The sequence below is a fragment of the Lynx canadensis genome, chromosome D3 (genome assembly GCF_007474595.2).
Source record: "Lynx canadensis isolate LIC74 chromosome D3, mLynCan4.pri.v2, whole genome shotgun sequence".
Taxonomy (NCBI): domain Eukaryota; kingdom Metazoa; phylum Chordata; class Mammalia; order Carnivora; family Felidae; genus Lynx; species Lynx canadensis.
The window spans coordinates 85,862,879-85,889,197 of NC_044314.2; the positions used below are offsets into that span (position 1 = coordinate 85,862,879).

The 26,319-nt window shown below is 45.3% G+C and overlaps 2 protein-coding genes across 5 annotated transcripts in view; both read right to left on the reverse strand.

The window, feature by feature from the left end:
- CAMKK2 (calcium/calmodulin dependent protein kinase kinase 2) overlaps positions 1–9,112 on the reverse strand; it is a 48,229-nt gene extending 39,117 nt beyond the window's left edge. For all 4 annotated transcript variants that reach the window (XM_030292463.1, XM_030292462.1, XM_030292465.1 and 1 more), the window contains exon 1: positions 9,032–9,112. The gene's annotated coding sequence lies outside the window, so the exon portion shown is untranslated. The remainder of the gene's footprint in view (positions 1–9,031) is intronic.
- A 6,716-nt stretch (positions 9,113–15,828) lies between these two features.
- ANAPC5 (anaphase promoting complex subunit 5) overlaps positions 15,829–26,319 on the reverse strand; it is a 45,117-nt gene continuing 34,626 nt past the window's right edge. Inside the window, exons 14-17 of the mRNA XM_030336772.2 lie at positions 25,620–25,727; positions 25,389–25,536; positions 16,553–16,715; positions 15,829–16,152 (exon numbers count right to left, since the gene is read on the reverse strand). Coding sequence (XP_030192632.1) covers positions 15,941–16,152; positions 16,553–16,715; positions 25,389–25,536; positions 25,620–25,727 — 631 coding nt within the window. The 3' untranslated portion in view covers positions 15,829–15,940. The remainder of the gene's footprint in view (positions 16,153–16,552; positions 16,716–25,388; positions 25,537–25,619; positions 25,728–26,319) is intronic.

A 26,319-nucleotide genomic window follows, 5' to 3' on the forward strand; every position in this document is an offset into this window, starting at 1 on the left:
AGTGAGCTCTGAGAAGTCCCCAAGGCAGTAAAGGCGTGGGAGGGCTGAGGAACAGAAACACCACCCCACCCCTCCTGGAACTGGAGGCCGGTGTGAGCATGAGTGTGAGTGCGAGTGTGTGCAGGGGCTATGGAAAGGAAGCTGGAGGGGCTGGAGACAAGAACTTTATAGGAAGCTGATGGAGAACACAAAGGGCAGCCCAGGGCAAGGTCACAGGGACCCCATTAGGCACCTGTTATAGACTGAACTGTGCCCCTCGAAAAAGATATGCTGGAGTTCTAACCCCAGGACCTCAGAATGTAACTTAATTTGGAGACAGGGTCTTCACAAAGGTTATCAAGTTAAAATCAGGTCACTAGGGTGGGTCCTACTCGAATATAACCAGTGTCCTTATAAAAAGGGGAGAATTTGGACCTAGGGCCACACAGGGGAGAACCCCATGAGAACATGAAGGCGGACGCATGTTCAAGCCAAGGAAGGCCAAAGATCACCAGCAAGCCACCAGAGAGACATGAACAGATTCTCCCTCCCGGCACCTTGATCTAGGACTTCCGCCCTCCAGAACTGTGACACAATGCAGTTCTGCTCTTGAAGCCCCCCAGGCTGTATCCTCCCTCACAGCAGCCCTAGCCAACTAAGGCAGCTCCCACCTACCCAGGGAAGCCCACTGCCTCAGAGGCCACGGATTTAGAGGAGTTTCCCAACGCACGAGCGCGAGACCTGGGAGGCTCAGCTGGACTGGCCAACACAGCGCTAAGGTTTGATGCCAGCAGGAATATTCCAGATTCGGGCCTTGGCCCAGCCAAACAGTCTTATCAATTCGGTGACACCAACTCTTAGCAATGTATCTCCCTCAGCACTCCTTAGTTTGGAAGCACTAAAACTGTCTCCCCAGAAGACAAAGGCCCTCCCTTGGCAGACGGCAGGAAGGATAATGCTGGTGTTAGCGTGCACAGACCCGGTGCCCATCACAGTCCTTAGAGCAAAGAGGTGGCAAATGGTGACTCTCGGGTGACATCTGGCCACCAACCTATTTTGCTTGGCCTACCCTGTGTCTAAAACTATTTGAATGAGATGTCAACATTTCAAAGACGGCACATTTCAGATAAAAGTCATAATTTCCAGAGTCTCTTAAAGTACTGGACATTCTGATAGCACTGGGTCCATATTCTCTCCTGGCAACAACTCACTGCAGCTTTGGACAGGAGATAAGGTCAGTCCTCACCACTTCCCCTTGCCTCCTCAACACCCAGGACAGGCTGAGTGCCTGTCACACGCCCCCTCCCCCTTTTCCACATCTCACCCCTACAGGCCCTGCTTGGAGATGCATCGGATGACAGCGCTCAATTAGGGCACACGTCGGTGGTCACCTGCTCCAACCATTTCATTTCACCAATGAGAAAATGAACGTCCAGAAAGATTTACTGATTTGCCCAAAGTTAAGCGGTAGTTCCAGGAAAAGCTAAAATTGGTCTGAGTTTTTCAAGAAGGGGCTAAAAATTGCAAGTACAGCCCTGAAATGTCCACATGTTGCATCCTGAATAAAGTCCAGGCTGCGCAAAATCTCTAACAAAGGGGAGCAGACAGCCCATTCCTCTGACTTCCAAAACCTCCACCTGCTCGAGAGGGGTACAAAGACATGGGGTCTTAGGGTGGTCAGAAAAGAAATGCATAGGATTTGGGAATGGAGACAGCAACCTGACTTAACTTCTAAGTGCCAAGGCTTTACCTTTCTTGTTTACGCCTCAACTCTAGGACCTAGAACTTTCCAGAACACTGTTGGCACTCAGTAAATATTGGCTAGTAAATACAGTAAATATTGGCTAGAGGCCGTTGCTTGTATCACTCATCCCAAGTCTGCTCAGAAGTTTTCTTTACTTGGCCTTGAATCTATCTATGTTCCTTTAGTTTATAGCAGCAGCCTGATTTACATCTGGGAAACCACTCTTTCTTGTGAAAGGTGATTCCATGTAGCTGTCTGTACCATCAACTTCAGGGGTTCCCATATAACTTAAGTCTGCTCAATCAGGCGTGAATTTCTCTGGTCAAGTGATTTGATTCAAGAGTAGGTGTGTGACTTAAGTCAGACTACCAAGTCTTATTCTAGGGTTTGGCAGAAGTATTGCAAATGTCTCTTTCTATGGTACTTGGAACAAGAAGGATGGATTTCTAGAGTTATCAGGGGCTGGAGAGAACCCTGGCTTAGAATAAAGTCAACAGAGAGAGAAGAGAGGTGACAGAGAAGAACTGAAACTGGAGACATTGTATGGGTACCTGGATCCAGCCATGCCTGAAGTCCACAGATACCAGAAGCTTTTAACTACATGAGCCAATACCTATTTTTGCTTGTTAGTTTGTGATTGGTCTTCTGTCACTTACAACCAAGGTCTTGACTGATAGACAACCCAGAGCTGATTGACAGAAAAGCTTCCCCACTAAGCTTCTTGACAGATCAACAGTTGCCTACACCTTAAGGCTCTCAACCAGGCCAAACCACCAGGCAGCTGCAGGTTCCCTGGTAACCCAGATAGCCTTCACCTTGACAGTCAGGCAGAAACCAGAACTTCCAAAGTCTTTTTTTTCTCTCTCTAACCTTAAATAAAAAAAATCAAGGATGGGGAAAGGAAGGGCTGATAAATAGGACAGAGCAAAGGAAAGAAAGTGACCAGCACCTTCAGTACAAGAAATGTATCACTGTAGCAGCGGCCATGGCAGCTTTAGATGGGAGCCAGCCACCTGTAGTGCTTGCCAAGTGGCAGGCACTATTCTAAGCACTTTGCGTGTATCATGTCATCTAACTGTCACAACAACATTAGGAGTCATGTCCAGGTATCATGCTTATTTCACTGGTGAGGAAACTGAGGCAGAGAGTCCAAGTGACTTGCCCACAATCAAACAGTGCTTTGGGAAAGCACAGGTGTGAAACCAGAGGCTCCTGGAGAGGTGGGGCATGGTGATCAAGTGGCCGTCCCTTCTCCTGCACACAGCAAATGCTCCCTACGCTGAGGCTATTGCCAAGAAAGCATTCTACCGCTAGCAAGTTCAAGCCCCTCAACTGGCCTGAATTTATATTAAAACAAAAATTGTTTATCTCTAATCCCACCATGCTAACTTTATTCTTTTCATCTTCTCCTCTAACTCTTGTCCACATACATCACTTTTTGCAAGATGTAAATTAAAGTGTGCGTACAACTTTGCGTCCTTGCTTACGTATGTCAAAACAATTTGTGCACACTCCCAAGGCTTTCATCATCAGCGTGAAGGGCTGCAGATGGAGTCCCTCGGACCCAGGGAGGTGAGGCGACCTCCACGAGGCAGCCCAGCAGGTCTCCAGGGCTAGAAAACCAGGAGTCCTGACCCCTGCAGCCCCGTGTGCCCTGGGGGCCAGGATGCTTACAGAGCAAGAAGCTCAGGTGTCTTCCTTTGAGGCTACTGATTGGTGGATAACAGAATGTCGTGGAGAGTGGCTGGGATCACACAGCCAGGTGCACACTGGTGGTCCCCACCTTGAAGAGCCAGGAAGGGCCACTGGGTAGGTGAGTGTGGAGTGAGTGTTGGGGGTATTTGGCAAAGGGAGGTAGGAGCCATTTACTTCTTTCCTCCTCTCCTACTGCATCTTTCACTGAACCAAAGGAAGAGACAGGGAAACAACCGGAATTTCAGTTTGTAATGAAAAGAAAAAGACCTGGACTCCAACATTCTGCAGCTTGGCAAGCAGGAAGGGGCCAGCTCAGAACCCACAAGCACCCCTGCCTTGCCCACCCACAGGGCTCCTCCCTCCCTCCCTCTTCCCTGCTGTTTGGAGGTGATGCTAAATCTAGTTCCCTCCCTCCGCAGCCTCCAGCACAAAGCAACCCCAGCTAGTAGGGGCAAGGAGGGGCTGGGAGCTGGCTCTGCCTCTGAGGGACCAACCCTGTCCCCCACACCTGGACACAGAAGACAGGGGAATTGTCTGGGATGAATCTAAATAAACCCTCTTTCCATCAGAAGCCTCAAAGGCAAAATCCCAATGCACCTTTAAAAACCCATGAGGGAGGTGTTCTTTCTTCCACACCCTGCCCCCACCCAAACCACTAGTTCTCCATTTAATCTACTCTAGCCGAGGCTTATCTCTAGCACCACCCATGATGCCCCTTCCCCCATCCACTCACCTCCTACCTCATGCCCATGTAGGCAGAGGGGCAAGGCCTTGGCCTGGGGAGGGATGAGGGGGCATTTTCTTGGGGGACCATCCTCTCTCCTCTCCAGGTTGGAATTAGCATTTTTATCTCTGCAACTGCCGTCTCTCAACTATTTACAGAAGCCAACAGGATAAAAAGAGACAACATAAAAATAGTTGCTCAGCAGCTTTCAGGATGGGGTGGGGGTGGGGGTACAACAGACTCTTGGAATTTTCTTGCTCTCCTTTTCAAAAGGGAAAATGCTAGAATTATTTATCTTTTCCAAAGCACTCCCAGAGAGTTCACAGATCACTCACCTGGGAGTTCTCTGGGGACAGGGACCAAGTCCCAGCGCCCCTCAGCTCCGAGGACAGGGCTTGTCACCAACCCCCCTCCCCCAAAAGTGTAGGTTCAGTTCAGTGAAATATCATCAAAGTTCCAGAGCCAGCGCTAAGTGAAACGCGGCGCCCTGCTCTGCCCTGTTTCCATCCAGCCTTCCAAAAACACGAGGCAGTCAAAAACACAAAACAAAACAAAACTTGGCTTTTCTCTATGCTTAACATGTTTCATAATTGAAGAAAAAAGTTCAGCAGCACCACTACCAACACGACAGAAATGGAAAACACTGACGCCTGAAATCACTCCTTCCCCGTTTTGGTCACTAACATCCCCAGCAAGGAATGCCGGAGCCAGAGATCTTCGGAGGAGCAACGGCACCCACCTCCTTTGAAATATGCCAGATTTGGGTTGTGTTGAGGAAGGGATCCAATCAGGGAAGAAAGAAAAAATAATCACTTAAAACCTTATTTTTTCAGAGAGCAAAACCATACCCTCCTGGAAAAGGGGGATTCCATTCCATAAGAAAATGGGCATCATCCGCCAGCATATTATATTAAAAGGTATGTCAGGAAACTATACAGATCCCAGGGGCTTGGGCCTTGATTTTCTCATCTGTAAAATGGAGCCACTGTGACCTAGCTAGAGGGTAGCTATGGTGTCCATCTTCTGTGTGAAAGCCAGCTCACAGTTAACCCCCCCAAAGACAGTGTTCTCTCCTCCTCTTTGCACTCCTACTCAGCTATCAAACAGGGAAGGGCTGAGGGGCTAGTCTTTTCTGGGCTTCCTCCCAGCTTGGTTTTTGCTAGATTTCCAATTTCCGTGGTGGGCATTTCTGGCCAAGCTGTCGGGAGACTGAGCTGACTCCATGCCCAGCCACAGGGTTAGGGCTCCATCTGTCTGGTGAGGCTTTCTCTGCTTTGTGGATTCCCTTACCTAGAAAAAGTCTCACAAAATACATACCGATAAGATGACATGGGGACCTACATTTAACAAATCATCGAGACTGAAGAGAATGGAACTGAATGAAATCCACACTCTCCCTTAAGATCACATGTGTCACACCTGTGCACTGACCCTGGAGGCCCTGAGCTTTGGGAGGAAGCAGGATTCTTTTTTTTTTTTTTTTTTTTTTTTTTTTTTTTTTTTTTTTAAATTTTTTTTTTTCAACGTTTATTTATTTTCGGGACAGAGAGAGACAGAGCATGAACAGGGGAGGGGCAGAGAGAGAGGGAGACACAGAATCGGAAACAGGCTCCAGGCTCTGAGCCATCAGCCCAGAGCCCGACGCGGGGCTCAAACTCACGGACCGCGAGATCGTGACCTGGCTGAAGTCGGACGCTTAACCGACTGCGCCACCCAGGCGCCCCGGGAGGAAGCAGGATTCTTGTGGAGGGGGGCGAGCGAGACGCAGGGAGTTCTGAAAACCCTATTCCAGGAAGCTGTTCCCCAACTGATTTCAGAAACCCTTCCTTCCATGACACTCTTCCTGCAAACAGAGAGACACAATAATGTCTTATGCCCAGAGGTTTATTAATTGGGGGCTGAGAAGGCAGAGGAATGCACAAAGTGGCCTTAAGAAACCCTTGTGTTGGAAACAACCCAAATATCCACCAACCGATGAAAGGATAAACAAAATGGGGTCTATCCATACAAGGGAATATTACTCAGCCATAGAAAGGAAGCACTGACAGAGTCTACAGCATGGATGAACCTTGAAAACATTATGTTCCACAAAAAAGAAGCCAGACACAAAAGGTCTCCTATTATTAACAGGCCAAGAAGGCGACAAGCACAGCCTGAAAGAAAAAAAGGCCATTCCAAAACAGAGACGCAATTTCCTTAACTTCCAGGAAAGAAGACCAGAAATGAGGGAGAAGGCCGTTGCAGCACCGTGGAGCCAGGCATGCCTGAACCCCACACCCGGGGCCTGTAACCCAAGGGGGAGGAGCTAACTGGAAAAGCAAAACATCTAGGGCAAAATAGCAACACAAGGCCCTCTGACCCAAAGGAAAATCTGAAACAGCATTTGTCCCAAGTCTCCAGGATTGGGAAAGGATATGGGAGCTCTCTGCTTCCCATAGCCACTGGGAGGCAGCCCGCCGGGGAGAGGAAGGTTCTAAGCGACCCTAACCAAGTTACAGTATTTCGCCTCTCTGAGCCCTTCCATTAAATGGGTTCATGATGGGGGTGAGGACGACTCTGTGACCCATGTTAAAATCTGAGCCAAAATAGGCCTGGCCTGCCCCACCCAGTCCATCCCTTCCTGAGAGTACTGTCTCCCCACCTTGTAGCCCATCTTGGTTCCAAGTTGACATTCTCAAGGAGAGAACTCTGGGTTACTGCAGAAAGTTCCCTCTGCTAGGTGAGATCCCTCCCCTCCAACTCCCATCCAATCTGTTTGTTTGTTTGTTTGTTTGTTTGTTTGTTTGTTTTTAAGCCCATCCCTCAAGGCTGAGCACAAAGGACACCTCTTTCTGGGAGCCTCCTGGATTCATACCAGCCAGAAGAGATTTCACCAGAACCTCCATTGCCATCTGCTTCCTTCATTGCCACCACACTTATTCCTCCTGGTGATTCTCAACAGGGATGCTCCTGGCATTCAGGGCAGGACAATTCTTTACGCCTGGCATGGATCTGGCCTGCTTGCCGGACATTTTGAATCCCTGGCTCCCACCTACCAAAGCCAGAAGTGCTCAGCATCATTTTGACAACCAAAGTCACCAGACACTTTTCCAAACTCTTGCCAGGAAAGTAGGACCACCCCGATGGGAACAAAGGTATTAGGAATATGTTTGGCTTCTGGCCCACTCACAACTTGGGAGCAAGGGCAAGCCCAGTCAGCACCATGCCTGCTTAGATCTGTGTCCACATAGACTGGTTTAGTAAACAATTCTGGGCCTCTCAAAAAGCTGGGGGACTCTGCAAGGGACTCTGCTCTAAAACGAGCGGGCTCTAGGGCCTGACATACCCGGGTTGGCTGTGTGGCCCCCAGGGCCAGTTACTTAACCCCTCTGACCCCTCTATAAAATGAGGCTAACTCCCAGCAATGCTGCAGGATTGTTTCCACCCTCAATCTCCTCATCTCTACAATGGGAATAAAAAAATCTCTTCCTCTAGGATGTTGGTAGGAAATGAGAGGATGCATGTAACACACAGCACAGTATTTAGGGACTCATCAAATGATGGCTATTACTTTTTATTACAAAAATACACTGTGCTCTCACTACCAGTAGCTGTTTTCCTATGTCAGAAGGGTTTATGATGAGCAATCTGGAAGGAGATTTGAAGGCTCACCATGAAGCTGTATTTGCATAGCATGCACCCAGTTAATTCTTAAATTGCATGTTTCTGTGGGGTGGTTTGAGAGGAGGGGGGCTAACGTCCCCAAAGCCCTCCCCAGGTTGCCCTACCTCCCCCTGAGAACAAGGGAGCCTATGGGGATGGAGAACTCTCTCTTCCCTCACCCCGTGGGGGCAGAACCAGGGGAGGGGATGTGGTAAACGACAGTACCACTCTAGGGCACGTGAAGTTTCTATCTCTAGGGCTGTGGGGACTCCCAGAGTGAGGAAGATAAAAGTTGCCCCTAAGGAAGTGGACACTAGAAGTCCCACGCCAGGCCAGCGAGCCCTCTCTGAGCTCCCCGCCACACGGATGCCATCCCTCTCCGACCAACCTTCTGGGGGAGACAGGAGGGGATAAGGTGCAACCTCCTCAGCGCCAAGTGCAAGCAGCAGAGCGGCCGGCAGAGCTGTGAAAACACCCCGCTTCCCAAACTGGGCAGTGCAGAGAGTGGGGGGAGCCTGCAAGAGCTCCAGGAACCAAGACCCAATGCTAAGCGGGGCTGGGCCCAGAATCCCCGCGTCCCCAGGAGTCAAGCAGAGGGTGCCGGTGAAGGCACCTCTCTGCACTCACTGAGTGCTGCGGTCCCGAGGTAAATTTAGGTCAAAAGGACCGAGCCAGCGCGGTTCCGGAGGGCGGAGGCAAAGGGCCGACTAAGAGAGGCAAAGGTCCCCAGGCCCCGCAACTGCTGATCCAGGGTCCTGCCGCCTGGTGTCCAACCTACCAGGGCCTGGGCTTGCCCCCAAGACAAGCGGGGTGCGGGGGTGGGGTGCTCAAAGTCCGTCGGCCCTCTGCTCTTCTGCGCTCTGTAGCTTTCCCCACCTGTCAAACGCGAGGGGGTGGGCCTAGGCCGCCTCCAAGATCCTTGACGGCCCCGGCCGCGGGTGATACACGGGTTCCAAACTCCGGGACCGCCCCTGCCACCCCCGGCCGGGCGCGGCCCAGCCGAGGAGGCTACCCCGAGGCTCCGGGCGCCCCGAGGACGCGGGGGGAAGGGGCGCCGGGGGACCGGGTCCCCCCACGTGGCGGGGCGTGGGGCGGCGCACGTGGGGTCCTTTCGGTGGAGGGAACCTGGGGCCGGCCTCTGGGCTTTGTCTGCAATCCCGGCTGCGGCCCCCAGCCCCTAGGAGGCGAGGACGCCCGGGACTGCGGCGCTGCGGCCCCGACCCGCGGCCCCGCTCCCGTCAGCTCACCTGGGCTCCGCGCTGCCGCCGCCTCCCGCGCTCTGCGCCCCCGGCTCGGCTCCGCTGGTCTCGGCGCGGCCACGCGCTCCACTCCGCGGCCCCGGCGGGCGCGCAGGGGGCGGGGACGGGAGGAGCCGCCCGGTCCCGGCTGGAGCGCGACGCCGCCGCGGGCTGCGCGGGGATTGGCCGCGGCCGCTGGAAACCCGGGCGCGGAGCCGCCCTCGGCGCGCCCCCGCCGGCTCGGCCCCGCTCGGGTGAGGGCGGGGAGGTGGGAGCCGGCTGAGACGAAAGTAGCGGCAAGGCTGGCGGGGGGGGGGGGGGGGGGAAGGAGAAGAAAGGGGAGGAGGCGGCGGCTAGGGGAAGTGAGGCGGGGCCGGGAGCGGTGGAAGGAGGCCGCGGACCCGCGAGGAGGGGAGAGACCTGCCGGGCGCCCGAGCGCGAGAGGCTGCGCGGTAACTTTGCCCCCGGCCGCGGCGCGCCCCTACGCCCGTTCTCTCCGCGGCGGCTGCGGCACCCTAGGGCAGGCCGGACGCGCGGGCAGCGCTCGCATTGTTTGGCCAGACGCGGGGACTGCAGGGCGGCGGCTGAGTTGTGGAAAGTTCCCCAAGCCCGCGGGACACCCAGGGTCCCGCCTCGCGGCCTGGCTTCCGTCCCGGGGCTGCTGCCTCTGCGCCAGCTGCCGGGAGGTGGACGCGGCCTGATTCGGGTCACCGCTCATTCGGGGAACCCCCTTCCTCACCCGCCTCTCCACTGACCACCGCTCGGGGCCTGCCCTAAAGGCCGGGGAACACTGTTCCTTTCCCACCCCCACTCCACCGGATGTACCAAACTACTCCAAAACCAATGAAGTTCTAGCTTTCCCCCAAAACTACTTAGATGCTTTTTGTGAGATACATCATATTCTTCACAGTCTACCCCTTTGGGTGCCGTACTTTGCTGGAGCCTTAAGAGTGTGTTTAGTCCCCCATCTGGGACTAAACAGCACTGCAGGGGGAGGGAGAGAGAAGACCTCAAGGGTTACCTGACCTGCCGGCCTTAGATGGTTTTGAAACCCAGTCCTGAACCAAAAGTTACCCAAGGGATGTCTTCCCTGACCCTGCCAAGAAGCCAAAAGGGAATCAAGTCCAGAGGGGAGTCAAAGGCCAAAGTAATTAAAGGTTCAAAGTCCTCTTGTCAACTGGGTGGATTTCTGTTGAGGTCCTCTGGTATTTCCATGCTACAGGAGCCCTCATAGACAATTCAGAGCTTTTGGACAAGATGTACACCCTTTCTGATATTCACCAGGTCTCATGCGTTTGTGGTAATAGTGAAAACCCGGAAATAGCCTTCCTAAATGTTCATCAGGGGAATGGATAAACAAAACGTGTTATGGCCGTTTGATGGGATACTGTCAATAGTTCAAAGGAGTACATTACATCTATTTGTACACATATGGGAAGATCCCCAAACCAGAATGCTGTGTAAAGGAGCAAGTTGCAGAATACAGTATGATGTACAGTTTGTATTTAAAACCCCCACATAGTCTATCTTGTTCATGGACACATGCTTACACGTAAGTGTTTTTTAAAAAGGTTAATAGGGATTGGCTGTAAATTAAATTCATGACAATCTGCTACAAAGACGGGAGTAGGGACAGAGAATAGAGACAAGCAACCCAGACAGTTTTGTGCCTTTCATTTATGAATGTATTTGAAGCAAACGGTAAAATGTTAAGTCAGTTCTGAGTGGTGGATGCATGGTTCTTTATTTTTCTATAGTTTGCTATATTCTCCCCCAAAATATGTATTAGGGAGCATTTTGAACATATCTGACTCTATGTCAGGGGTCAGCAAACTTTTTTTGTAAAGGGCCAGATAGTAAATGTTTTTGGCTTTCAGGCCATGTGGTCTCTGTGACAACTTCTCACTCTGCCATTCTAGCAGCCATAGACAAAAATAAATGAATGGGTGTGGCTGTGTTCCAATAAAACTCTTATTTACAGACACTCAAATTGTATTTCATTTTCCCATGTCACAAAATATTATTGTTTTGATTTCTCTTCAACCATTTAAAAATGTTTCAACCAATCTCAGCTAGCAAGACTTCTAAAAACAGGCGACATGTCAGATTTGACCCATGTGAGCAATAGCTTGGCAACCCCTGCTTTACTAAAGAAACCAAAATAGATATTGGTTGATGTCTGTACCTGCTACTTGTTAAAATATACAATTCTGTATGTTTATATCATGTTACTAAATCATCTATGTCTTATTAGAACACTATAACTAACAGGCAGAAACTTAGATATACATACAGCTGTATAAAGCAAGAAGCCAGTTATGTGAGACAGGCAAGAAAGTGCCCATTCAAATCCAAACTCTAGCCCAAGATCCACTACTTTCTGCAAGAAGTTCCTGAAATGTTATGACCCAGGCCCTCCTTGATCTCTTCCCTCTCTGACCTCCTGTGGCAAGGACTATACCACGTAATGGATGCTCAGCCACCAGGTTGTCTCTATTCCTTCCTTTTCACTAATGGGTTCAGACTTGCCAAGAGAGCTATAAATTCCTGGAGGACAGATGAGTACCACATCTGAAACATTTGTTTACCTTTAGCATTGTGGTTGAAAGCAGTGACTTTGGAGTCAAAACAGATGTAGCTCAAATCCCAGCTTTGCTAGTTACCAGGTCTATGGTCTTGGACAAGGGATTTCGGTTTCATCAGCTGTCAAAGGGAGATAACAAACCTAGTTCACAGGTTCAGTTTAAATACAATTACGTGTGTGAAGATAACAGCTTGGTGCCTGGCACGTATGTGCTCAGAGGTGCTAACTATTAATATACTTAGTACAGAGCTTAAAACCCCATCAATTATGTGCCTTCCTTATTGAAGTGAATTAGAAAAAAGCAGAGAACATCATAATTGCCTTTCATTGACATTTGGCCTTTCTTATGATAGGAATCATCCCACTGAAGGAAACCATTTTCTTCTTAGAGATATGAAAATAAAAATTGGCTTTGCTTGGGGCATCTGGGTTGCTTAGTCAGTCAAGCATCCAACTCTTGATTTTAGCTCAGGTCATGATCCCAAGGTCGTGGGATTGAGCCCTGTATCAGGCTCCATGCTAAGCATAGAGCCCGCTTAAGATTCTCTCTCTCTCTCTCTCTCTCTCTCTCTCTCTCTCTCTCTCTCTCTCTCTCTCCCTCTCTCTCCTCCCTCTTTCTCTTTCTCTCTCTCTCTCTCTCTCTCTCTCTCCCCTTCCGCCCCTCTCCCCCGCTCATGCTCTCAATCTCTAAAATAAAAATTTTTTTAAAAATTGGCTTTGCTTTTTGGGTTTTTTCCTCCAAGAACACTAGAAAGACCTATTCTAGGCACAGATCTTGTTGTCTTGACAACACAGATTGCCAAGAAAATAAGTAAACAAAGCATCTGAATCTTATTTTTAAGAAAACTTGGACAGTACAAGGGAGGGGCTGAAAAGTAAGACTTAAAAATTATCCCACTGGGGCGCCTGGATGGGTCAGTCGGTGAAGCGTCCAACTTTGGCTCAGGTCATGAGCTCACAGTTCGTGGGTTTGAGCCCCGCATCAGGCTCTGTGCTGACAGCTCAGAGCCTGGCGCCTGCTTCGGATTCCGTGTCTCCCTCTCTCTCTGCCACTCCCCCTGCTCACACTCTGTCTTGCTCTCTCAAAAATAAATAAACATTAAAAAAAATTTTTTTTTAACTATCTCACCACATAGGACAGCATCATAAGCTCCTGCCAAGGCTTTGTCTTTTCCTTTAGGAACTGTTCTATGTTCTACTCATGGTGTTCACTGGAATATTCCACTCTCCAAACCTTGAACATCCAGGTAGAGAGAGCAGGATAAATCATGCTGATATACTTAATTCATTGAATTCCTTCCCATTCAACAGGAAAGTAGAAAAACACCGGTTGAAAAAAAAAAAAAAAAAAAGAAAAAAAGCCTGGTAAGTTTCCCTTCAATGAGCAGTGAGATTAATATGTTTATTAGTCTCAAACATAAACAACAGCATAAAAGGAGAAGTCAGCAGGGACACAGATGAAGCTCTTCGTTTGTCTTAGATGTGCTACGAGAAAGAAAAAAATCAGTGTAATACCCAAAAACATCAGGGCAAAATGTAAAATGCTCTGAACAAGTAGACGCATTCAAGGCATATAGGTCAATACAAAGGTGGTCCCGATGGGGCGCCTGGGTGGCGCAGTCGGTTGGGCGTCCGACTTCAGCCAGGTCACGATCTCGCGGTCCGGGAGTTCGGGCCCCGCGTCGGGCTCTGGGCTGATGGCTCGGAGCCTGGGGCTTGTTTCCGATTCTGTGTCTCCCTCTCTCTCTGCCCCTCCCCCGTTCATGCTCTGTCTCTCTCTGTCCCAGAAATAAATAAACGTTGAAAAAAAAAAAAAAAAATTCAAAGGTGGTCCCGGGATGAGGTTGAGAAGCCTGTACACCGGGACTGATCCTCACTAGTGAGGGGGCTGGATTAGGCCAACTCTCTGAGGCAGTCTCCTCAAGTGTAAAATGGTATTTGGCCGACAAGCATTAGAGATGGTATGTGTGGAAGTACCCAGCACAGTGTCTAGCCTATATTGGGCACTAGATAAATGACAACTATGTGCCCAATGAACTGGAAAAGAATGTTCACAAAAACATTACAGTGCTTTTCAAAACTCCAGGAACAGGCAGCTCTAGGGTAATGTAGCAACTGGGTTGGATTCCCAGCTCTGCAACCTACCAGCTGTGTGGCCTTGGGTGAATGAGTGACTTAATCTCCTTATGCCTTGGTTTCCTGTCTGTTAAATGGGATTAATGCTGTAGCCAACTTCTTAGGATTCTTGTAAAGATTAAATGTATTAGTATATTTACATAAATTACAACAGGGCAGTCTGTTAAGTGTTAAAATATTTGCTCCCATTTGCCCCAGGCCTGGAAACACTCAACACCAAACCTGCTGGTAGAGTTCCCACCATGCCAAGCCACTGGCTTGGGTCACTACACCTTTCTTCTCTGTAAGTTCTCTGGTGTAGACCCGAAGGGCCACTGGCTATATAGCTTCAATTCCCTCCTCACCAAACCCTTTCCCCATTTAAACAAATCATCATTTTGTTACATTCCTATATTAAATCACCCACAATTACACCAGTCTGACTCTTCCCTCACCAAATGCTCCACCAGGAAAAAAGCCAATGAGTTGTAACCCAGTTATGAATGTGGGGGTCACTCTGCTGTTTCCAACTGAATTGTGCCACTTACCTGGTTTAATGCTCTACTTAATAGAGGCTTTGTATTTTTACTTTGCACTGGCCCCACAAATCATGTAGTTAGTCCTGGTCAGATCTGATGATTTCTGGTTTTCAATGTTGATGCATGAGGGGTCGGCTGAGCAATGTTGTCCCATCTCTTGAACCTTCTTACACTGAGACAGAGTGATCACTTCTTAGGCTAGAAAGACTGTAGTTTAAATACATGGGCCAAAACTGACATCAGATGAGAGACTATATTTGGAAGAATAAAAAGAAACTGGTAATTGTGGTTACTACCTGGGAGGAAGAATTACTTTTTACTCTACAGCCTTTAAGAATATTTAATTTTTTCTATCTCCATATATAACCTTTCAAATTAATTTAAGATTTTTAATTTTTTTTAACATTTATTTATTTTTGAGACAGAAAGAGACAGAGCATGAATGGGGGAGGGTCAGAGAGAGAGGGAGACACAGAATCTGAAGCAGGCTCCAGGCTCCAAGCTGTCAGCACAGAGCCCAATGGGGGTCTTGAACTCACGGACCGTGAGATCACGACCTGAGCCGAAGTCGGACGCTCAACCGACTGAGCCACCCAGGCGCCCCTAATTTAAGATTTTTAAACATCAACATACCACTTACTGTCTCTATCTTTATAGAGTCTCTTGTTTCCAGAGTGGCTGTCTTTAGCCGGCAAATGCTCCCTATGAGTGGGAGTTGTTTTACGCTGTTTCAAAGAGCCCTGGAGATAAATTATTTTCCATCAGAAGGTTTAAATTTAACGGAGAAAGAGCCAATGATAGAAGCTGAAAAATTTGGTTGGTTCCTTGTTGCTGTTTTGGACTTGAAACAGAGTGATTTTCCTGTGAACACTGAGGGATAAGATAAATTTGCAAAGCAATAACTGGTTCTGCTTAATGGCAGGGTTGAGATGTGTAAATTAGATACTCTACATATTTGAGTGATAGCATCCACACACCTCTGAGCTTTAGACCTTTTCTTAATTTATAATCCCCTCATTCATAATGAATTCCTAGACTTGTTATCATCATCCTTCATTTATATAGTTAAAGAGAGAAGAAGTACAGTAATGTAGAAGACAGAAGAAAACAAATACCCAGAAAGTGACTGAAATCTGTTTCTTGTCATTGGTCTAAAAACCATAAACAGATCTTTTCCTTCTTAATTTCCAGTCAAGAACCAACATGTGCTTACAAGCACACACAGGCCCACCACAACCCCCCAGCTCAGTCCAACAAAGCAGGGAAGCTTCAGAAGGAAAATCTAAGTCTTAGAGAAACCTCCACTGACCCCCTGGAGAGACCTGCCGATACCCAGAAGAGCTGATGTCTGAGCATAGGTGCTAAATACAAATTCCTGTGATGATGCAGAATGTGCACAGATCCTAAGAAGATACTGGCAACTTTGCCCAGAGAGAACATAACCTTTAACACTTGTAATAGCTTATTAATAAAACAGCTGTTTATCAACAAAAAGTTGGTATCTTTTGCTATCAAAAAGAAAAGGGAGAAAACAAGTATGTATATTCTAGCAACAAAATAAGACAAACTAATCAGAATGCAGTTTATTGATAAGACAGACATCAAATACATCATTTACATGGAGGGAGGGGAAGGCCAAAATCTTATATTCTGTATAGCGGCCCAGCAGGGATGCTCTCACTAGAGATGATTTATCAAGGGCACCCCATGAGAGGGAAGTTCCTGATGCAGCTGCCGGAAGAGCATCGCGCATCGGTTCCTCTCCTGGGTCTTCCCCAAGGTGTGGTAGAGTCTGGCCTGGAAGTAAACAACATCTCTGATTTGCTCTTTGCAGTCGACCTTTGCAAAATAGTTCTTGGCTTCATTGAGATTCTCAATGGCTGCCTCCAGAGCTGATGGAAAATGGGAAAAAAGCACAATGTTTAACTCAACACTTTGCATACAGTTTTCAAAACTTGACATCTACTTTCATTGGTTTAACATGTACCAGCGATACTTTTATACTCTACTCTTTGAGAAGAAAAAAATACACTAGGGGGAGGTTTTAAAAAAGGTCTTTAGTCCTGATTTCCAGCCTGGTACTTGGTTCTGTAGGGTTAAAATAATCATTCACTTGCCCTCAACCTTCACACCAAGCATGCATGTCAAAGCACTTTAAATACTGCATAAATCTTAACATGTATTTGAGAACTTAAATACTATCCCAAATTTAATGTCTTCCTTCTTCTGGGTCCTAAATTTAATTTTTTTTCTGCAATAGTATTGCATAGCAATCTCTGTATGGTTCCCTACCTTCTGTTTTCTTTGGTGGATCATAAGCAGCTGCTGAAGCCACCTGGCACTTGGCCACCAAGAACATGGCGCGGCCTTTGTCCAGGACAGCCCCGTCAGCCAAGATGGGCTCAATGGCCATGTGGAGAAGACTTAAGGCCTGTTCTGGGATTCCAAGGATGAGCTGAAAAAGAAACATTGTGGTACTGTACCTACCCACACCCACTGCCCACTACAGAAAAGGCTTCATTTCTGAACCTTATTTCCTGAATGGCCATGTCTGGCTTATGTTCTCCCTGACATGTACTACATTTAATATGCACCACACTCCTAGAAAACACTGTATGACAATCTGACTTCAGATTATGATGGATACAGCAGGTAGTAGTTATTCACACTATAGGAAGGTTTTTGTCTTTACAACAACATTCAGAATCAATATCCTTTAGCTTGGTGATTCCAAAGGGTTAAACTTTTGTGCAAGAATCATTGGGAGAAGGGGAACCACTAAGAAATAACTCGAAAGTATACAGTAAAATAAACAAGAAACATCCATTTAACACAAAAGAAACAATAATGGAGGAACCGAGGAACAAAAAAGATGTAAGAAATATATAGAAAAAAATAGCAAAATAGAAGTCCTTTCAAATCTATAATTACATTAAATATAAATGAATTAAACTCTTCAGTTAAAAAGCAGAGATTAGCAGAGTAGATTTAAAAGAAACATGATCTGACTATATGCTATCTACAAGGAGACTCACTCTTGGTTAAAAGACACAAATAGGCTTAAAAAAAAAAAAGACACAAACAGGCTGAAAGTAAAAGGACATAAAAGAGATACTCCATACAAACAGTAGCCAGAAGATAGCTAGAGTGACTACACTTACATCAAACAAAACAGACTTCAAGTCAAAAACTGTTACAAAAGACAAAGGGCATTATATACTGCTAACGGGTCAATTCATCAAGAAGACACAATTATAAACACATACACACCAAAGAACAGAACTTGGTAAATTCTACAAAACATTTAAAGAAGAATTAACACCAATCCTTCTCATTCTTCCAAAAATAGAAGAGAAAGGAACTCACTTTGTAAGGCCACTGTTGCCCTAATACCAAAGCAAAATAAAGATATCATAAGGAAAGAAAACTACAGACCAATATCCCTTATGAATACACATGCAAAAATCCTCAACAAATACTAGCAAACCAAATCCAATAGCATATTAAAAGGATCATACACGGGGGCACCTGGCTGGCTCAGTCGGTGAAGTGTCTAACTCTTGATTTTGGCTCAGGTCATAATCTCACAGTTGTGAGATCAAGTCTTGCATCGAGCCCCACACTGGGGTCTGTGCTGGCCATGAAGCCTGCTTAAGATTCTCTCTCCCTTTGCCCCTCCCCCACTCACTCTCTCAAAAAAACAAAAAATCATACATCATAATCAAGTAGGATTTATCCCAAGAATGCAACAGTAGTTCAATATGTAAAAAAATCAATGTAATATACAACATTAATAGAATAAAGGAAAAATACCACATGATCTACTCAATTGATATAGAAAAAGCATTTCACAAAACCCCAACACCTTTTCATGATAAAAATATTCAGGAGTAGAAGGGAACTTCCTCAACTTAGTACTAGTGCATCTATGCAAAATCCACAGTTAACATCATAGTTAAAAATGAAAGACTGAACACGACAGGGATGTCCACTCTCACCGCTGTTGTTTAACATAGTGTTGGAAGTGCTAGGAAATCAAAGGCATCAAAATTGGCAAAGATGAAGTCAAGCTTTCACTTTTTGCAGATGACATGATATTACACATGGAAAATCCGATAGACTCCACCAAAAGTCTGCTAGAACTGATACATGAATTCAGCAAAGTTGCAGGATACATCAATGTACAGAAATCAGTTGCATTCTTATACACTAATAATGAAGCAACAGAAAGACAAATAAACTGATCCCATTCACAATTGCACCAAGAAGCATAAAATACCTAGGAATAAATCTAACCAAAGATGTACAAGATCTGTACGCTGAAAACTATAGAAAGCTTATGAAGGAAATTGAAGAAGATATAAAGAAATGGAAAAACATTCCATGCTCATGGGTTGGAAGAATAAGTATTGTTAAAATGTCAATACTACCCAAAGCTATCTACACATTCAATGCAATCCCAATCAAAATTGCACCAGCATTCTTCTCGAAGCTAGAACAAGCAATCCTAAAATTCATATGGAACCACAAAAGGCCCCGAATAGCCAAAGTAATTTTGAAGAAGAAGACCAAAGAAGGAGGCATCACAATCCCAGACTTTAGCCTCTACTACAAAGCTGTAATCATCAAGACAGCATGGTATTGGCACAAAAACAGACACATAGACCAATGGAATAGAATAGAAACCCCAGAACTAGACCCACAAAAGTATGGCCAACTAATCTTTGACAAAGCAGGAGAGAATATCCAATGGAAAAAAGACAGTCTCTTTAACAAATGGTGCTGGGAGAACTGGACAGCAACATGCAGAAGAATGAAACTAGACCACTTCCTTACACCATTCACAAAAATAAACTCAAAATGGATAAAGGACCTGAATGTGAGACAGGAAACCATCAAAACACTAGAGGAGAAAGCAGGAAAAGACCTCTCTGACCTCACACGCAGCAATTTCTTACTTGACACATCTCCAAAGGCAAGGGAATTAAAAGCAAAAATGAACTATTGGGACCTCATGAAGATAAAAAGCTTCTGCACAGCAAAGGAAACAATCAACAAAACTAAAAGGCAACCAACGGAATGGGAAAAGATATTTGCAAATGACATATCGGACAAAGGGCTAGTATCCAAAATCTATAAAGAGCTCACCAAACTCCACACCCAAAAAACAAATAATCCAGTGAAGAAATGGGCAGAAAACATGAATAGACACTTCTCTAAAGAAGATATCCACATGGCCAACAGGCACATGAAAAGATGCTCAACGTCGCTCCTCATCAGGGAAATACAAATCAAAACCACACTCAGATATCACCTCACGCCAGTCAGAGTGGCCGAAATGAACAAATCAGGAGACTATAGATGCTGGAGAGGATGTGGAGAAACGGAAACCCTCTTGCACTGTTGGTGGGAATGCAAACTGGTGCAGCCGCTCTGGAAAACAGTGTGGAGGTTCCTCAAAAAATTAAAAATAGACCTACTCTATGACCCAGCTGTAGCACTGCTAGGAATTTACCCAAGGGATACAGGAGTACTGATGCATAGGGGCACTTGTACCCCAATGTTTATAGCAGCACTGTCAACAATAGCCAAATTATGGAAAAAGCCTAAATGTCCATCAACTGACGAATGGATAAAGAAACTGTGGTTTATATACACAATGGAGTACTACATGGCAATGAGAAAGAATGAAATATGGCCCTTTGTAGCAACGTGGATGGAACTGGAGAGTGTGATGCTAAGCGAAATAAGCCATACAGAGAAAGACAGATACTATATGTTTTCACTCTTATGTGGATCCTCCTGAGAAACTTAACAGAAACCCATGGGGGAGGGGAAGGAAAAAAAAAAAAAAAGAGGTTAGAGTGGGAGAGAGCCAAAGCATAAGAGACTCTTAAAAACTGAGAACAAACTGAGGGTTGATGGGGGGTGGGAGGGAGGAGAGGGGAGGTGATGGGCATTGAAGAGGGCATCTTTTGGGATGAGCACTGGGTGTTGTATGGAAACCAATTTGACAATAAACTTCATATATTAAATAAATAAATAAATAAATAAAGTACATTAACAGGAAAAAAAAAAAAAAAAGACTGAAATCATGCCCCTAAGATCAGGAGCAAAAACAAGTATGTACATTCTTGCCACTTCTATTCAGCACTGTTCTGAAAGTTCTACATGGGGCAATTGGGCAAGAAAAAGAAATGAAAGGCATTCAAATTGCAATGGAAGAAGTAAAACTCTGTATTTGCAGAGTTACATGATTTTTTTTTTTTAATTTTTTTTTTCAACGTTTATTTATTTTTTTTGGGACAGAGAGAGACAGAGCATGAACGGGGGAGGGGCAGAGAGAGAGGGAGACACAGAATCGGAAACAGGCTCCAGGCCCTGAGCCATCAGCCCAGAGCCTGACGCGGGGCTCGAACTCACGGACCGCGAGATCATGACCTGGCTGAAGTCGGACGCTTAACCGACTGCGCCACCCAGGCGCCCCTACATGATCTTATATACAGAAAACTTCTAAAGAATCCTTAAAAACCTGTAACAGGCATTAAACAAGTTCAGCAAAGTTGCAGGATGTAAGATCAATATACACTAGCAATGAACAATCCAAAAATAAAATTAATTTTTAAAATTCCATTTATGATAACATCAAAAAGAATAAAATACTTAGGAATAAATTTAACTAAGAAACTGTAAGAATTGTACACTGAAAACTAGAAGACACTATTGAAGATATGAAAGAAGACCTGGGGGGCGGGGGGGAGCACCTGGATGGCTCAGTCGGTTAAGCATCCAACTCTTGATTTCAGCTCGGGTCATGATCTCACCATTCGTGCGTTCAAGCCCTGCATCGGGCTCTGCACTAACAGTGTGGAGCCTGCTTGGGATTCTCTCTCTCTCTGCCCCTCCCCTGCTTGCTCTCTCTCCTCTCAAAATAAATAAATAAAATAAAAAACTAAAAAGAAGACCTAGGGCACCTGGGTGACTCAGCTCGTTAAGCATCCAACTCCTGATTTTGGCTCAGATCATGATCTCATGGTTCATGAGTTCGATCCCCACACTGGGCTCTGCGCTGGCAGCAAAGAACCTGCTTAGGATTCTCTCTCTCCCTTCCTCTCTCTCTGCTCCTCCCTGCCTCAAAATAAATAAGTAAACTTAAAAAAAAAAAAAGAAAAGAAAAAGAAATTAAAGAAGACCTAAAAAAAAAAGACAGCCTGTGTTAATGGACTGGAAGATTTAATAGTGTGAAGATGGTAACACTCTCCAAATTCATCTACAGATTGAACACATTCCTTATCAAAACTCTAAATACTATTTTTATTGAAATGGACAAGCTATTCTAAAATTCATATGGAATTGCAAGAGAATACCAACAGCCAAAATGATCTTGAAAAAAGAAGCACAAAATTAGAGAACTCTTACTTCCATCCTAATTTTAAATTTACTACAAAGATATAATAATCAAACAGTATGGTATTATCATAAGGACAGATCAATGGAATAGAACTGAGAGTGCAGAAATAAATCCATACATTAATGATCAATATTTTTTTTATATATGAAATTTATTGACAAATTGGTTTCCATACAACACCCAGTGCTCATCCCAAAAGGTGCCCTCCTCAATACCCATCACCCACCCTCCCCTCCCTCCCAATGATCAATATTTTTGACACGGATGCCAAGACTACTCAATGGGAAAAGAACAGTGTTTTCAACAAGTAGTGCTTTGACACCAGGATATCCATATGTGAAAGAATAAAGCTGGACTCCTACCTCACCCCATATATAAAAATTAACTCAAAAATAGGGCACTTGGGTGGCTCAGTTGGTTGGGCATCTGAATCTTGATTTTGGCTTGGGTCAGGATCTTAGGGTTTGTTTGCTTGGGATTCTCCCTCCCCTCTCTCTCTGCCCCTCCCCTGCTCTCTCCCTCTCTCAAAATAAATAAATAAACTTTAAAAAAATTAACTCTAAATTGATCAAAGACCTAAATGGAAGAGCTAAAACTACTCAAAACCTTAGAAGGAAACATAAGTAAAAATCTTTGTGAACTTGGATTAAGCAACAGTTTCTTAAGGAGAACATCAAAAGCACAAGCAACAGGGGTGCCTGGGTGGCTCAGTCAGTTGAGTTCTGACTTCAGTTCAGGTCATGATCTCATGGCTCATGAGTTCAATCCCCGTGTCAGGCTCTGAGAGGCTCTGTGCTGACAGCTCAGAGCCTGGAGCCTGCTTTGGATTCTGTGTCTCCCTCTCTCCCTGGCCCTCCCCTGCCTGTGCTCTGTCTTTCTCTCTCTCTCTCAAAAATAAGTAAACCAAAAAAACAAAAAACATAAAAAAAAAAAAAGCACAAGCAGCAAAAAAAAAAAAGGATAAATTGGATTTCATCAAATTTTAAAACTTTAGTGCATCAAAGGACATGATCAAGAAAGTAAAAAGACAACCCCGAGAAAAGAACATATTTCCAAATCATATATCTGACAAGGGTCTAGTATTCAGAATACACAAAACAGTCTTACAACTGAACATCAAAAAGACAATAACCCAATTAAAAAGTGGATAAAGGACTTAGACATGTCTCCAAAGAATATATACAAATGGCCAAGAGCACACAAAAAGATGCTCAATATCATGAGTTATTAGAAAAATACAAATCAAAACCACGATGAGATAGAACTTTATAGTCAGATGGGTATAATACCAAAAAAAAAAAAAAGGAAAATAACAAGTACTGGCAAGAACATGGAAAAACCGGAACCTTCATACATTGCTGGTGAGAAGAGATGGTGCAGTCACTGTGGAAGTTTGGTGGTTCCACAAAAAGTTAGATATGGAATTATCATATGACCCAGCAATTCTACTCTTAAGTAAGTCCAAGAGAAATGAAAACATGTAACTACACAAAAACTTATATGTGAATGTTAAAAGCAGCTATTCAGGGGCACCTGGGTGGCTCAGTTGGTTAAGCATCTGACTCTTGATTTCAGCTCAGATCATGATCTCATAGTTCGTGGGATCTAGTGGGATCTAGCTCCAAGTTGGGCTCTGCGCTGACAGTGCAAAGCCTGCTTGGGATATTCTCTCTCCCTCTCTCTCTAAATAAATAAACAGTTTAAAATAATTTTTTAAAGCAGCTATTTATAATAGCTGACCCAAATGTCTACCAACGGATGGACAAAATGTAGTCTATCCATCCAATGGAGTATTATTCAGCCATTAAAAGGAATGAAGCGGGGCACCTGGGTGGCTCAGTCGGTTAAGCTTCCCACCCTTCATTTCAGCTCAGGTCATGATCTCACAGTTCATGGGTTTGAGTCCCGCTTCAGGCTCCACACTGATAGTGTGGAGCCTGCTTTGGATTCTCTCTCTCCTCTCTTTGGCACTCTCTCTCTCTCAAAATAAATAAATAAACTTAAAATAAATAAAGGAATAAAAGAATACATAAATAATAAAAGGAATGAAGCAGTGACACATGCTGAACGTCCCATTCAACATGAATGAACCCTGAAAACATCTTACTAAGTGAAGAAGCCAGACTACATAAGGCCAGATATTGTATGATTCCATTTATATGAAAGATCCGGAATAGGCAAACCCACAGAGACAGAAAGTAGCTTGGTGGTTAATGGGAGTTACTACTTAATGAGTCCAGGTTTCTTTTCGGAATGATGAAGATATTCTGAAATTAAACAGTGTTGATGGCTGCAAAACACTGTAAATATTCTTAAAACCACTGAATTGTACCCTTTAAAATGATTAAAATGGTAAATTTTATGTTACGTGAATTTTATCTTAATTGAGAAAAAAAGTCACTAGAGCTGGAAAACAGGTTAGAGTCCTCTGCTCCTTCCCTAGAGATTCTGACTCCATGTTTCAAGGCAAAGCCAGATAGGTAGATTTTTTTTTAATGTTTATTTATTTTTGAGAGAAGGAAAGCACAAGTGGAGGAGGGGCAGAGAAAGAGGGAGACACGATCAGGATCCAAAGCGGGCTCTGTGCTCATAGCAGAGAGCCTGATGTGGGACTTGAACCAGGAACTGCAAGATCATGACTTGAGCTGAAGTCGGATGCTTAACCAACTGAGCCACCCAGGTGCCCCCAGATATGCAGATATTTTTTAAATCTTCCCAATTTTTTTTCTTGCTTCTTTTTTTTAATGTTTTGTTTATTTTTTGAGAGAGAGAGAGAGAGCATAAGCAGGGAAGAGGCAGAGAGATAGGGGGACAGAGGATCTGAAGTGGGCCCTGCACCAACAGGCTGTCTGGGGCTCAAACTCACAAACCTTGAAATCATGACCTGAGCGGAAGTCAGATGCTCAGCCAACTGAGCCACCCAGGTGCCCCTTTTCTTTCTTTCTGTAAAGTTTATTTATTTTGAGAGAGAAGGAAAAAGCACAAGCAGGGTAGGAAGAGAGAGACCAGGAAGATAGAGAATCCCAAGCAGGCTCCACGATGTCAGCACAGAGCCAGCCCGACGCAGGGCTTGAACCCACAAACCATAATGTAAAACATGATCTGAGCCAAAATCAAGAGTCCGACACTCAACGGACTGAGCCACGCAGGTGCCCCTTCCTAATTAATCTAATGCATGGTTTGGGAAATCTCTGCTTTAGTTAGTAAATTCTCCTAGCGCCAGTGAGTTCAAAATGCATTCATTCAATAAATATTTATTAAAAGCCTATTATGTAGAGGTCCTACTAGGTACCAGAAGATACAGCAAGGAGAAAACAAAGTCCCTTTTCTCACGGCCTTTACATTCCTCAGGGGGAGACAGTAAACAAACATAAAATACCTTTTAACTTCCAAAACCTTTCAATGAACACACAACTTCCTCATTTCTTTATTTATCCCCTTGTTAATCAAGCAGAGCTCTGGGCCAGCTAAATCATTAATATGATGCAAGTGTCCTCGATGAATGGGTGCATCCCCTTTATTAGATACACAGCTCGGTATAGCCACCAGGTTCACAGCTTCAGACTTCCTGGAGGGCTTACACAATGAGACTGTATTCCCAGACTTCAGTATTAAGAAGTCAAAGCTCATTATTATCCCTTTCAAAACCAAAAAGCAGTAACAGACTAAGCAGTTCTTGAGCACAAATATGTGCTATAAAAACAGAGATCAGCTTACCTGAGCAAAAGCCAAGTTCAGCACCGTTTCGGAGGCCAAGTACTGTAACCGGTACTCCTTGGAGAGGGCCAGAGCCTGCAGGAGCACAGGCAGCGCGATGGTAGGGGAGGAAGACCGCCAGTATAGCTCGGCCACAGACAGCAGGACACTGCCCACAAAGACGAAGACATGGGATGAGAAGATCCAGCACAAAGGACCACCTGTAGGAAATGTTCAAGGGACTTCCCTTACCTGATCACCATTTCTGTATTCCTGATTTTCTGACAATGAATCAACAATTTTTGCAAAAGCTTGTGTGCCTCTGACATTTGGTTCTGAGCTTGTAGTACAATTGCTTTTCTGACACAGAAACAAAATAAACAAATGGTTATGCTGATATTTTACCAGGGTTGCAAGTATAGTCACTTTCAGGGTTACAATCTCTACTTCCTCAATTAGACTGTAAACCTCCCAAGGGGAAGAACTTTGCCTGATACAATTTTTGTTAAAAGAGGAGAAAAAAAAGTGTGCGTGTGTGTGTGTGTGTGTAAACACGTGTGTATACACCCCTCCCAGCACCCCCCCACACACACACACAAGAAAAAAACAAGTCTGGAATTACAGATATTAGAATGTTAGTGATTTTCTCTGGGTGATACTTATTTTCTCCCTATTACTCATCTGTATTTTCTAACTTCCTGTAATAAATAGGAAAAAAAAGTTTTTTCCTAAGCTAAAGTTAATAAATTAATCCACAGAAAAATAAGAATAAAGCATTTAACGGGGCGCCTGGGTGGCTCGGTCGGTTGAGCGGCCGACTTCGGCTCAGGTCATGATCTCACAGCTCGTGAGTTCGAGCCCCGCGTCGGGCTCTGTGCTGACAGCTCAGAGCCAGGAGCCTGCTTCCGATTCTGTGTCTCCCTCTCCCTCTGCCCCAACCCACTCGCATTCT